A 15,288-nucleotide genomic window follows, 5' to 3' on the forward strand; every position below is an offset into this window, starting at 1 on the left:
TACCATGATAAAAACTTAAGTTGATGGCCGTATTATGAATGAATCTGTAATTTGTTAATAAAAGACAAAAATTTTATTTTATGAATCTTGTGCAATTAACTTTTTCGAACTCTCTTGGACGGTGAGGTCCATGGTCAGTTTATTAATTTAAATCTCCCAATTTTATCGTAATGCGTAAATGTATCTGGACAAGATAACCTTCACTGAAGATTGTGAACCAACACTCGCTTGACTGTTGACGCTTCCAAACACTCGCGATAATTAAAACCCATATTTACCCCTTGACCCTGGAAAAAAAAAGGCAAATTTTTAAGCCACCATTAACTGGAGCCCAATTTACCCTCCCTTAAGTCCTCGACTACTCTAACCTTTGTGTCTTCCGGGAAAATTGTATGGAAGTTTTTGTTTTTGTGTACGATGCATAATTTTTTTTCTCTCCTACAGAAAATTAACTCTCCAAGACATTAAAAATTGCTATCCTGCACCCAACAACTGAAAGAGAGTGTACTGTATATATTTACCTTAAGAGAGAACTACATAACATCAGATTACATTTATATCACGCCACATTCACTTTTTTTTCTAATATGCACCAAAAAGCCGTTTCTGAATCTCGTACATTAACATTGGAATATTTCTGAATACAGTAAGTAGCCAAGTTCTCACGGTTCATTCATGTGTTTATTTTTCCATCCTTTGTTTATTCAGATTGATATTAACGAATGCTAACAAACAATTTAATTATCGTGTAGAGGAGCTGCAGCTGCTGACGTATAGTATATAATCCGGAACCACTATCTTGTTTTTAAAAGTGTTGACAGGAATGTTTCTCCAACAATGATTGAAAATGATGTGAAATCGGGAACAAACAAATCATTCCCATTAGTGTCACAATTTTCTTTAGTTTAAAATATATAGTTACATTGGCTGTCTTTATGAACTTCAGAACATGAATTGTATTATACAATAATCACATCCTTGACCTATATATTTTATACGATAAAGATTCCAACAGCCAAGAGACTAAGAATAGATCAAAACAATTAAATAACTGAAAAAGTGTTAGTGTGACGCAGCCTTCACATCCTCTCTGAGGGGGAGGGTCTGGTGAGTGGGACTTCCTGCCGTGTAAAGTCATTGGGCTATATGGAGACAGACATCAGGAGAGCCTCAAGGATAAATAAACATTAAGGGTCGTGTATAAATTTGGTTCGAGACTGAATCGTGACGTAATTGTTGTAAACAAAATTTTAATAGGTATGAGGATATTAATGAATAAAAGTTTGAAACATTATTAGTGCGTGGTCCTGTGCCTGGTGCTAGAATACATCCAGACAGGTTTTATTTTCTTATCTTTAACTCGTGTGAAAATATAATCAGTGGCATGTGAGTATAGTACGTATACAATTTACTCAGCACGAGATTCAATGTTGACGTGGAAGAGTTAACAAATGTTAATGGCAAGTTTTCTGTTCAACTATAAAACGTCAATATGTGCTTCAAATTGGGTCTAATCTTCCTGTGTGAAATTTTTAGAACTTAGGTACCTTAGAATTGTTTTAATATGCTTAAACAGTGTTCAGAAATAGGTCCAACTCAATAGTCATTACATAACTATTTTATGTAACTATAATCCATGATGTCCCATTGTTTCATCGTAGGAAATCTTCCCCACGTATGCAAGTCAGAACTCCCCTGAGAGTATCCCTGTTGCATAGAAATTACCTTGATACCATCTTTTTGTCTCCTTTTAGAGCGGTTATGTAGGAAGTGGAGGTAGGAACTGCCCAGACTACCTTCAAACTCCTGGGCGTAACGGTAGTCCGCTCTCACAGTCTTCTCCATATAGCCGACGCAAGGTTTATTATTATCAGAGACACTTCTACTATTGTTTGTGTCGTGTTAGTTGATAATTTATAACGTTCTTGTAGACAATTATCAAAGTCGAAAGATGTCTGTACTTTTAATTTATTGCGTTGACTTATCACACTTGTCAACCACACAGCCTTATAAACAGTTCGTCTGATAAAGAGAGAGAAAAAAAAGTTGGAAATAAGGCATCCTGGTCGTGAATTTTAGCATGCCTGTATGGTCTACCGAAGAGAGATACAGCGCTAACTCTGGGTGAAAGGGATCAACATAAATACGGTCACAATCTACACATTTCCTCGCCGACAAAGGAAACACGGTAGTCGCCTGGTGATTGTATATCTGGCATAAACGGATATAAATGTACCCAGTCGTGGTAGATGAGGTCCCATTCAACGAAATATGATCTCATTCGATCTCTGCCCACAGCCTGACCGGCTTGAATTCACCACAAATTGTTGTTTAATAAAAACTTGATGCTCACGGGGCCTTGCAGGTGTGCCAAAGTTCTCCATTCAATTTTTTACTCGTGTTTTTGTGGTGTTTAGCGGGAAAGGTCGGCGCCATTCATTCTCAGTGTTGGAATATATATTTAATATATATTTTCTCAATTCTTATTAGTAGAGAGTGTTGATAATTTGTTTTATTATATACGAACTTAAGTGACTAATCGTTGGCAACACTAGAAGAGGCCCCCGCGAGTCAGTTCAGGGTTGCCAACCTCGACCACCCTATCTGTTCACTTGTACCCCCAGTCATCATGATTTATTGTTTGTTATTTTTCAATTAAGGCTTTTGTTTGCCTGTGAGGCTCCAAATAAAGAGATACAGCGGGTCTTGCAATCGGCAATAATTGCAGAATCTCCAAACGATTCATCTTTGTGTGCCATTTTTCTTTGCTTCAACATGTAAGACCTAGCACGCACCGTCGTACGCTACTTCATACACCCTAAAAACAACTATTAGAAATTAAGAGTTTTCTGCAATAGTTTATACAGATCGAAGAAAACTCTTATGTGTTGCACCAGACACGTGTCTACTATAATGTATTGGTGAAACCTGTTCATCCAAATTACGTGATAAAATGTGAAAGTTCTGTTGGGCACACGTTGATAAAGTTCTGTGGAGGAGCACTCGTTGATAAAGTTCTGTGGAGGAGCACTCGTTGATAAAGTTCTGTGGAGGAGCACTCGTTGATAAAGTTCTGTGGAGGAGCACTCGTTGATAAAGTTCTGTTCAGGATCACTCGTTAATAAAGTTCTGTTCAGGATCACGCGTAAATAAAGTTCTGTTGAGGACACGTTAGTAAAATTCCTTAGCAATATTTGTTCATCCAAAAGTTTATGTACGGCAAAATATGAAAGTTCGACAATGTATTTTGAGTGGCATTAGTAGTTCCAAGGAAATGAGATAGACCATGTAGAGTTAACCCTAGCGACTGGGGTAAAACTTGTAATCACGAAGGACTGGGACGACTACCCTGATTTATTGGCTGTTTTAGAGTAGTCTTACCTTCGTAACCTATTCACTTGCACCGCTATACCCCGAAATTATAGGGTCTCCATAGTCCATACCCGAGCGGAGAATAGGTTAGTAATTTTCCCCGTGACACTACTGTATGACTCACCTACCTCGAGATTTTGTAGAGTATAATGGTGTGGATGGCGTTCTTCAGGCTGCTGCTGGCTGACTGGCTGGGGAAGAATACCGTAATGTTTTGGTGGTCTTATATTAACCCAACATCCTGTATCTATGTTATTTATTATTTTCGTGGCTTTTTTTTTTACCCTTTACGGCATTGAGTTATAAATAAAAAAAGTTTTAAGGAGTTGTCATACAGAGTTTGCATGAATCATTATAGATGTGTAATAAAACGTCAAATTGTATTATTTGAATAGTTTTATGAATGTCACCCACTAGAACTGTAACAGATGTCAACTTCGCTATTAGATAAACAGTGGCCACATGTGCAGGTATAACGGTCAGCAGTGTTGCTTGCTATTTAATGTTACCACAATATTTCATGGCTTTTAGGATTTCGGAAATGATTGTAGACTCCCCAGCAAACCTATAGATTTCAACCTGACCAAATCCAAGGGGTAGAGAATGCTATAGTTATACTTAGTTTGGCTCCATTGTTACACGTGACAAGTGTGGCGCGCCAGGAAGAGGCTGGGTAACCATCACTGGAGAATACTATTAGTACTAAAGATGTGTTCACACACTTTTTGTACACCTGTATAATTGTCACCACTTCTTAAACCCTTAAGAATATAATCTCTTTGGATGTGTTAGGAATGCCTGGTGCTGGGTATGATGTGTGAGAATTAATGAGGTTTCAGCAGGAAATTAGGAATTGAGTGACCCGCCAGTGTTGAGCAGCATCTTGGGCCAGTATCCCCACGCACCCCGCGGAGGAGACAGACCGCGATGAAAGTATTCAATCCCCTCAACCCCGTTATCTCAGTTGGTTTCCGGTCCCTGCTGATTATCTCCTTGTTTTGATATGCTTCGTCAGTTCGGCACCAGCTGGTGGTTCTCCAGGCTGTCGTCGACGGAGGGGCTGTACCTTGTTGTGTGTGTACCTTGGGAAATGCCCACCATGGGAAGACGGCGCCGTTTGATATCCTCTTGTAAAGGTCATATGGGAAATTTTACGAGGTTGATTTACATGACGGGCGGGGATGAAAGGTCACGGGGAATAGAATGTGTGTGGACAAATTAAAGATCAGAGGCTGTGAAAGGGGATGATTTATTTCTTTGTCTTATTTTTGCTTTTGAGAAGTTACATTTGCCATTGTAAACTGTAATGTGTACTAAGCGGCGGACAGAGTTGATGTAGATGACTACAGTACTGGTGTAAAAACAGACAACTTTATTATGATACCAAGAAACACGTCTAAATACAGGTAATTATTTTTGTTATTTACTTGTAACTTTAGGTAAAGGTAACTGTCATGGACTCTGAAACTCGTTGCATTGGTATCAGAAACAAAAGGAACCACCACGGTGGTGTATATTATTGATTTAATTATTGCGACGGTGTATGACGTATGTTAAATTACCTACTTAACTTAATGCTGTTAGTGACTGAAGTGTATCATCACTAATTAAATTAATGTTAATAGACTCACTCACTCATTGCTATGTTTTCATGAGGAATAAGAGCATGTTCTTATTTTATTCTTGTCCATCAAGTGTGGGGCGGAACTCAAAGTTAGTTTATATGTAGATCAGGGGAAGTTAAGATGGGACAGTTAACTTATTTCTATATGATTAAGACGGGATACAATATCTGATTATATACCATATCCTTACACATAGTTGTTACCGTGCAAGGACCGCCTCACTCATACCATGACCAGGATTAACACTTAGGAAATTAACCGCGGCTCTCGGCTTCAAGTATATATATATATATATATATATAAAGAGAGAGAGTTCACTCGAAATTTACAGTTATTTCACTATCCAATCACCAGGCCTTTTCAAAACATCTTAGGCCTTTCTGCATTGTAAATAGTTGGCCTGAATAATAGTAGAGCAATTATGTTTGACAGGAGTTAAAAACACAAGACCAAACCTCTAGGGGAACGTGGGTGTTATGGACGTGGGCTGCCCTTGTACTACGTGGGCTGCCCTTGTGCTACGTGGGCTAGTCGGTGGACAACTCCTGAGCAAACTTCTAAAATTATCTCAATAACGTTAAATCGTCACGAAAAAGTGTATGCTCTCGCTTCCCTGCGTGTAACAAAGTTGATAATGAAGTGTAGAGTATTTGTGGAGGTTTATCGAAGGCTTAATACTGTCATGGGTCCTTAATGTTATCGGCCACCCAATAGTTATCGTTGTTGATATATTTGTCACCATCTGTGTTATTTGTCAGATTTCAGGCGATCAACACTTAAATGGATTTCGGCCATTAGTGTATAGTTCAGTAGATGACTTTTGTTCCCTCCGTCGACTCTTCTGAGATTTGATGTAGTAAGATGATGTACAGTACGATGGTGAGCCAAAATGTTCTTCTGACGGCATGACTCAACCAAACATAATGATACCAGGATAATTTAGTTTTTGTTACCTTGGTTCTAAGTTTGTCATTTTCCTGAGATAAATGATTAGTTTAGATAATTTTTTTCGTTATACTTTTAAAAATTTTACGTTTTGTTTAACGAAAACCATCGTTCAAGATCAAACCAAGACGTCCAGTAGTACTTCCTCGTAAATCGGACAGGAATAAACTAATTAAAGATATGACATTATCACTGCCTGGGATAAATAATTCTTGGTGTGTCAGAAAGGAATGGGACTTGTCGTAACACAGCGTCATAAGCTCAGATGATTGGACAAGTTCAACGTGTCCTGAGACCAGTAAGGCAGTGGTGGTGGTGGTGTAACGACCGAGGTTAACAAGTCTATGAATAGCGATAATTTTTTTTACCAGGTGCAATAAATGTGTAGATTATGAGGTTCTCAGTAAGTCACAAGCGGCTTAACACTCGTTGCTCAATGCTGTTTGTGGCGCTTGTATTCAGACCAACACGACCACAGCCACACCCACATGTCCGAACATGCATTCTGTTGCCCGTGTCCTCACCCACAGTCCGTAGCTGCATCCACATGTGTATAGCCACCCGCACGTGTCTGTAGTCACCCGCGCATGTGTGTGTAGTCACCCGCGCATGTGTGTGGAGTCACCCACACATGTATGTGTAGTCACCCGCACATGTGTGTAACCACACTGACAGATGCTCTGTTAGGGCAAATTAAAGCAGGGAGTGGAAGGGAAGGCAGCAAGTTACGTGACCTGACTGAAGCCTTTGGTAACACGAGTTGTTTGGCCACCAATAATTCTACGGCAAAAAGAAGAGATCCTTTTATGGGCCACTGCTCAAAAACAATAGCCTGTCACTTACCTCCCTTTGTCATGTCAAGGCTAACATAACCGTAGCAACTCCCTGCTCTCCCTTCCTTCACCCTCGTCTTCACGCAATCAAGGTGGATCCGCTGCCATTCGTTCATGTTTGTTTCTACAACGGGTTCAGTCCGCCAATCAATCAGTATACTATATACTGTATATATATATATATATATATATATATATATATATATATATATATATATATATATATATATATATATATATATATATATATATATATATATATATATATATGACACACTTCCTGGCCCCATACGTGCACCTCCATAAGCAGGACGTTATATACCGTAACCACTCCTACTTCGGGGTATCAGCACTCATATCTGTAGCCACCAGAATACAAGCCCGACGTTTACTAAGGGTTGCACTCGAATAATGAGATAACTTTCTGGAAGGTTGTCAAAATATGCTAGGTTAGGCCCAAAACTTCGGTACCCAAGCTTAGATACACCCCCCAGCGTAACGTACCCAAGCTTAGATAAACCCCCCAGCGTAACGTACCCAAGCTTAGATACACCCCTCAGCGTAACGTACCCAAGCTTAGTGAGTGTAAAACGTCAGGAACGGAAATATCAGACTATAGTGATGTGTCATTGTTTGGAACTTTTTCTTGGTTCGTTTTGTCTTTATCCTTCCATGAGGATTCAGCGTATTTTAATTCTCTGAGTGATGCGTGTCATTCGCTGTGTATGACTCGTATAGTCGCATCGGGAGGGAGGTTTCGTGTAAATAGTCATTCTCCGTTTCACATGTCCTTTGTGAAAATTGGTATCCGCTAAGCTGTAATAGTCAGTTAAGTGTTTTTTCTCTCTTGATATCCTCCAAAATTTCTTACTTTGTCGAGATGTGTAACTTACTGTGAAAAGACAATATTTGGTAATAGAAGTACCAAGACCCAATCACTACTTTTCCTCCTGTAACTGTGTGGTAGTTGTGCCTAATGAGTAACGATAGATGGCGTCACAGGAAGGAGAGTTAGGGCAGAGCTGTTACAGGGTGTCTACTGGTCTGGAAAAGGCAGGGAATTTTATTTGGGATTGGAAAACCTGGAAAAGTCATGGAATTTTACAAATAAACCTGGAGTTTTATGTGAATTCAGTTCAACTTAATTTTTTTCTTCAGCAATCTTACCATAAGTTAATGATCTAATATACTATAGGAATAGCCGTGTGTCTGTCTGTCTGTCTGTCTGTTCTGGGCAGCCGAAACGGCACAATCGTTTTTCATCAAACTTGGTGGAAAAATCGCAAAAAATTCGTAGAGTGGAACAAACCTGGTCCCATGTCGATGGTTTCTTTAGGAAGGCATTAATTAACCATTTTAATTACGCTGGAAAACGATGCAAGTCTACGGACTTGGCGCACCCTCATTCACTGTACACTATCAGTCTGATGGCGTTCAAACTTTCACCGGGCACGAAGGGCCCACGATCACTTGTGTACTATTATAATAGGTAAATAATTAAACTTTTAGGAACAAATTCCAGTAAATATTCCACTCCAATTAATGATTTGTTTGTGTACCTTTCATATTTCATGCAAGCGATCAAATAACCAAATATTACAGGTTAAACTTACGAATTCTGCATTGAGTGTTGTCAGAGATGGAGTGTTCTTATAATTAAGTGACTTTATTTAAGTGGATTATTCCACATATATTTGTCATGAGTGTGATATTTCGATTTTTGCTGGATTTCCGGCAAATCCGTTTTTTTTTTACCTCACATTTTCCCTCTACTTTAAAACCCTACCCACTTTAAACAAGTAATATTGTTGGTAATTTTATCGATTAAAATACTCGGAAAAATATAAATTTCCGACGGAAATGCTATAGAAGAAAGTGTCTTAGAATTATCTTAACTACTGATTCCAAAACTTAAATTCCTAAAATTCGCTACATGACCGAAACGATAATCTTACCATGAAATATGTATATTTTAATGTTCAGAATTAATGGTGGTTCTGGTAGAGCGTTCTGTTTAGAAATAGACAAATAGCAAGTTTAGTTTACGTTATTCGCAGCAGTATCCTAGTGGGATTTGAGGTGGTGGGAGGAAAAACTTGTTGTCCTACAGAATATTACAAAATCATTGAAAGATGATCCTGAATATACATACCTAAATAAGACAAGAACATGTAAATCTAACTTCTGAAAATACGCAATGAAACTGATGAATGAGGGCAATATGAAGGTGATAACGCGTGGTAATGGCAGATCCCCAATGTGGAAGTTAAATCGATTCAAACTAGTCCGAGGTTAACAGATATGCATTGTTTATCGGAGGGCGCGGATCGTTGTGCAGTAAATATATTCTTTATTGGTTCATAACTAACTATTTACAGGCATTTGTAAGATTAAGTAGGTCGTTTATCAAGGCTTAACTGGACACCTCCCATGTAAATATTTTAGGTGTTATTCCCTGTCGTGCAGTAGAAAGGAAATCCTATATGTTCGTCTGCTTTGAGAATTGTGAACGCGATATCTAGACAACAAATCGAACTCTACTCTCACTTTTCGGCTCAATTTTGCTTTGTTTGGGCCCTTGGGACGAGTTCAGTAACCCCCCATCCCCCCTATTTTATTATTGAGTTATATGGCCAATGTTTCCTTGTACGAGTATGTGTCTGGCAAAGAGGGGGGGAGGGAGGGGGTCTGCTGGTCGTTGCTGAATTTTGTGCTGCCGCTTATTGATGGAATAAGTTTACGGGAACATGCTGGATCACAACCTCATTTCTAATAAATACATGGAGTATTATTATTGACTTTGCTTATGATTAGTGCTCTTACTTCTGTCCACGCCTTAGGTTTATTCTTTTTGTAAGCAAGCACACACACACACACACACACACACAGGAAATTAATGAAGTTAATGGTGTACTCATGCAGTGCTGTCGTCACATTATCAGCAACGTCATGTTTAGCAGTTACCGATAAGACATGTGTATTGCATCAGGATTCGACGTAATGTGATGTGCAACTTCCCACGAAGAGGAAATGATAACCGTTACAAACAACTGCACTTTGGGTTACACTTAGATTTGCACAATACCTGTACTTCTGTGTCTGTTTTTAACTGAAATGGTCAATTATATTTCAACTCATTTTGGATTTATAATAAATTCCGTAGGGATGTTTTCTGAATATAAATACAAAATGGAGTCGATGACTTAAGACTAATGATTTGATTTCAGAATCTCGAGTTTTCTAAAGTGTTGACAAGATAAAGACAAAGTGTGAAGGAACTGAACAACAATATAAGTGAATATTGTGTAGGATATGGCGAGTGTTGACTGGAAACAAAGCTAGTGGCGTGGGCCGCTACCAAAGGCGTCCAACACTTGTGATAAGCGTGATAAGATACAAGGGTAGGGCGGGATATAAAACGAGTGTCGTACCTGTATGTTTATATCATACCAAGCTGTTAGTGACTGAGCAACCAGCGGATAGTGTCCCTCTGTTCCTTTATTGCCACTTAAGAGTGCCATGAACAGTGTTTCTCCAAGTACCGGAACCTTTGTTTGCCTCCCTGTGCTGAGCTATCCTTAGTGTCACCTCAGAAACAGGCCCACGACCACAGGTCCACCAGGAATCTATATAGAAATCGGTGTTAAGATGTCCGCCTCACAGAAGGGGACGGCGGAGACGTCAACGAAGCCCTTAGCCATCCGGGTGTGCAGTGCCGGGGGCACACCAATCCCGCTACAAGAGGCGCTGGTCAACATCAAGAGCCTGGTGACGAGCCCCCTTAACCTCTCCCCCGGCTACGAGTCCTACACCAGGAGGCTCCTCCTGCCTCTCCCAACAGAGTATGATACCGCCCACCACGACGATCTCTCCGCTGACGAGGCTTACGAGATACCCGTCAGGGAACCCAAGGTCTGCTCCCTCCTCTCATGTATATTGTTTGTGTTATCTTGTCTACATTATGCACACTCCATGTGTAACCGCTCTCATCCTTTTTTGTACCTGACGTTCTTGTGAATATCCTGCTTTATTCACATTCCTGTGATTTTTCTCGCTTCCCATGAGTTTCCTCGCTGTACTTACTTTACTCGAACTGTATCTGCTGCACCTCTCCTGCTGTCGGCCATTTTCGCACTATCTCTGCTGTACCTGCTTCCTTTATCGTATTTACTACCTCTTGTACTTGTGCCTATTCTGTAACAATGTCTCGCATTGTCTCTCCTGTGCTCACTGTCTCCCTTACTACTGCCTCACCTCTACGTGCTGCCTTTTTATGAAGCGCATGAATTTTCATATATCTTCATATATCACCGGAAATTATTTTGTCTCACTTGATATTTTTTATATTATATGACAGTGTATGTATGTCTGTGTATCTGTTCGTTATTTCCAGCTGCAGTTTTGAAGATAGAGAGCTGAAATTTGGCATTGAGCTGCAAGTGTATCCCAGAAGAGCCCTGAAGGTAGAATTTTGGTGGTTGCCCCTAGTCGTAGAGGTGGAACACCCCTTATTAAAAATACATAAATTAAAAGGGGGGGGGGGACGCTGGGCACGATCAGTCATTAACCTAGAACTGTGTTTGATAAATTTTTAAACGAGAGGACTGATTTTTTGGGAGGTATATGCACTTAATTTTAGTTAAGGATAGTGAAGTGGATGCAGTGTAGATGATAGCGTAGTGGATGTAGTGTAGGAGATGTAATGTAGAAAGTGTGGATGTGGTGTAGATAGCTTAGTGTAGAAAGTATAGTGGGTGTTGTGTAGAGGATTGTTTAGTCAAGACACATACTGTATGAGCTGCAGCCCCTCAAAAACAAACCCGGGCAACACCTGGTGCCTCAGCTAGTGTGATATATAAGGCTAGGAAGTACAGCACAGTTCCATTACAGGAGAGAGAGAAAAACTCGTTTACCCAATCGACTGCTCCTGAGTGAAGTTGAAGTCTTAGTCTCTCAAATCCCTTACAGCAGTTAAAAACAATAGTTAACAGACGCTAACCTAACCAAACATTCAGCAATCTATAATCGGTTATCTTTGTGTTCTGTTGTTGACTGTTCTGGTCAACTGTATGCTGTCCACTAGTCTTATAATCCCCCCTTGTTAATTCCTTCAATAATTATTTATCAGTGTTTGAGTGGCATTTTCCTTTCTGTATCTCCTGTCATTACTTACACACAGACAAAAAAAAAATCCCTGTTATAGTGGCAGGAAGTAGTGTTAAGTGATGGGGATAAGATTGGCGCTTGACACCTTGACAGCTTAACACTTAAAGTAAAATTGCAGGCACCCTTTGATCGGTCAAGTTTGTTTACATAGGTGTAATGATAAGTGATAGTGGAGAGTGCTAGTTTGGTGTGTATTGAGGCCTCTGTGACAATTCTGGAGATGGTGATTGGTTTTATCTATGACAAGTTGAGAAAGCACACATTTCTCTACATTTACGTAAACAGCAGCTAGTTGTTTTCACGTCCATGTGAATGCTGTACTCAAACACACCTGAATTTATTATTATTGCTGTTCACCTGTCCGAAACTCTATACTGTACTTACTGTAAACCTCTCAAGTTAAGCATTGTTAGCAAGTACTGTACTTGCACTGGCTCCTGGATGTATCTGAACCTGCTCCAGTGCTGGTCAAGTCTGGTCTTGAAACAGCTCACATTCGGTGCCATCACAATACTCTGGCAGGTTGTTCCAAGAGTTCACAATTCTCACTCCGAAAAAGTCTACCCTCACAGTTTTCTGGACTTGCGGCTTCTTCAACCTTGAGCTGTGACCCCTTGTGCGGGCGGACGTCCGCCAGCTCCAGGTATGGACACTCGACTGAGTAGTGCTCTATGAGATGTTTGTACACCTCAATTAGGTCTCCCGTTGCACGTTTGTAGTATAAGCTAGGCAATTGCAGGCGCTCTAATCTCTCTGGATAACTGAGGTGCCGAAGTGCAGGCACCAGTCTGGTAGCCCTACTTTGGACATTTTCAATCAACTGGCAGTCCCAAGCATATCTCGGGGACCAAACGGGGTGATAGTGCTCCAGACGGGGAAGCACCCCTCTCTTGAAGATCGTTACGAGGGACGGGCCTTCTTATAAGACCTAATAATTTAGTTGCTTGATTCACTTTCTTCTCACAATGGCCTGAGAACTACCGTTCATTGTCAACATACACACCCAGGTCCTTTTCGCATTCAATTTCTATTAATGCAGTTTCTTCGTCCCGTTGGGACATATGTTACGCCTCCTTCGTGACATTGAATCTTAGCAGTCACTTCTGCGACCATTCTTGAAGCTAACAGAGATCTTTCTGCAGCTCTTCACAGTCGGTTTGGTTCTTAATTTCCCTAAATAACTTGACATCGTCCTCAAACATTTGTATGGAGGAGTGTACAACGTCAGGCATGTCATTTATGAAACAAACAAACAGCGGACCCAATACACTGCCCTGTGGTACCTCGCTTGTTACGGTGGAAAGTGAGCGTAAAAGATTTTTTTATCTGTGCACTGTTTAGCCTGCCCCAACTGGTGCATTGTGTAATAAAATTGGACCACTGTATCAAGCTGAGGGGAGGTGTTAGGATAGGGGGGGTTGTATAGCTACGACATAGAACAGGTTCCGGGTATCACATGACTGTGGAGAGCCACACACAACTATCCTAAGGAGGGAGTGAGGCCCAGCTTCAACTTCCACCAACGTCTCCCCTAGACTAGTTCCCTGTTGTCATCGATACAACAGTGAACCAGTTTACTCCGATTTTTCTCAGTTGGTAAAGTAGAAATCAATTACATGAAAAAGTAGTCATTAAACAAACTAAGAAGAATAAAAGCAGATTAATACATATGTCGATGGTAAAACAAATACTGGGAATCTAGTAAATGAGATTAAATAAAAAAATTCAGCTTTAGAATGTAAAATAAAAGTATTAAGATGAGTAAATAAATAAATAAGCAATATAACGGAATAAATAAAGTAAACCCTAGGCCTTAAAACATCAAAAAGCCCACATGGTTATGTTTAGCTGCCCAAAGGTTCGTGTGTTGAATTTTCTTCGTAACTGAAGATGAAAGAATTCACTCAAGTGATTGACTTACGTTAAAGGACAACCATGAAATCCAAAAATGAGAATGTAATAATTACATTTATTCTACAATATACCTAAACTTGATAAATTCATTTAGCATTAACACAACATTAATAAACTTTCACTTGGAATATAAAATACTTTTAAGTATTATTTACTTATAAACTCTACCAGGAATATGGAGCATCTTTGACACATTACTTCATGTTTGAGAGAGTGCTTGCACAACGCTATGAATTTTACCATCTCATTAATAATTAAGAATAGTTCCTCAACCACCAGGCTCGTCTGCCTTGAAAAGGCTCCTGTTTAATATCATTGTACCGTGTACAGTATGTTAAGTCACACATCCTTCATAAGTCAATTATTTGAGCTTTATCTCACGCTCAGACTGCAAATCTTACTCGGTTTTCACTGTTATCTTTACTGAAGGATCAGCTTCAGTGTTTTTATGGCGTAATTCTAGGTATTGTAAAGTGTTTTATCTACATATGCTTAGGTTATCAGGCCTCACATTGTTATAGCCATATTTAGACCAAGTGATCGATGACATGTTTATAAGAATACGTCACAAAATATACAGTATATAAGAAGTGACTTGTTTTTGCTTAAACATTTACTAGTGGGAGGGAGTTGGTGCCACACCCCAACTACAGTCAAGTTATTCAGCTACTCCGGTGATTGTTTATAATGGGTTTTAATTTTCACACATTCGGAAGTCCTCTGTGAAGTAACTGCACTTGTCTCTCATGCTTTCCTGTTGGGCGCTGTAAACGCTTCTGCGCTTCGCCTTGCACAGGATGCAAAGATTAAATTTTTACCTTCTTATCGTGGAAGTTTTAGAATTGGTCATAATTTAGAACTCTTAGAAGCAAACCTTTAAAATGGTCTTTACCTCCATATTAACTTATGTTTCCTCACTGGTAATTTGTTTGGAAGCAGATCAAAGCTTATTATAAATGCTTTTAAAAGACATTTTAATAAATCACATAACACTCTTAGTGTGAAGATTCATTATTATTAATTGGAACCTTGTAAATATAATATTTTACGATTGGCTTAATGATTGATGTGTATCGACAAATATTTCCAAACCTCCCTATGCAGGGGCGGATCCAAGGGGATCCTGCCCCCCCCCCCTCTTTTTTTTCATCGGAAAAATACTTTTTCTTTAATGCAGTATTGTACCCGGGCGTTTTTTCATAGTAAAAATTAATTACAATTGACCTCAGACTATCTTCTAATATCAACTGCACATGGCCCATGTTATTGGTCAGATTTCAAACCCCCCAGCTGGGATGGCTCACTCTGCTCGCCATGTACCCTCCTTTTGATATTCCTGGATCCGCTCCTGCCTCTGGTCATTAGCATCTGCTAAGTCTCGTACAGTACAGTACTGCGTTTAAATTAAATGTCTTTTCGATTATTATCCCCGA

General features: G+C 39.7%; 1 protein-coding gene across 9 annotated transcripts in view; it reads left to right on the forward strand.

Annotated features, from left to right (window-relative positions):
- The window catches only part of LOC121860990 (inositol-trisphosphate 3-kinase B-like), a 112,267-nt gene that overhangs the window by 69,193 nt on the left and 27,786 nt on the right, over positions 1–15,288 (forward strand). For 8 of the 9 annotated variants that reach the window (XM_042358457.1, XM_042358493.1, XM_042358430.1 and 5 more), the window contains exon 2: positions 10,003–10,687. The exons of the other annotated variant lie outside the window; for it this stretch is intronic. In XM_042358457.1, coding sequence (XP_042214391.1) covers positions 10,424–10,687 — 264 coding nt within the window. In that variant the 5' untranslated portion in view covers positions 10,003–10,423. The remainder of the gene's footprint in view (positions 1–10,002; positions 10,688–15,288) is intronic. 9 annotated transcript variants of the gene reach the window in all.

The sequence above is a fragment of the Homarus americanus genome, unplaced genomic scaffold (genome assembly GCF_018991925.1).
Source record: "Homarus americanus isolate GMGI-L3 unplaced genomic scaffold, GMGI_Hamer_2.0 scaffold40248, whole genome shotgun sequence".
Taxonomy (NCBI): domain Eukaryota; kingdom Metazoa; phylum Arthropoda; class Malacostraca; order Decapoda; family Nephropidae; genus Homarus; species Homarus americanus.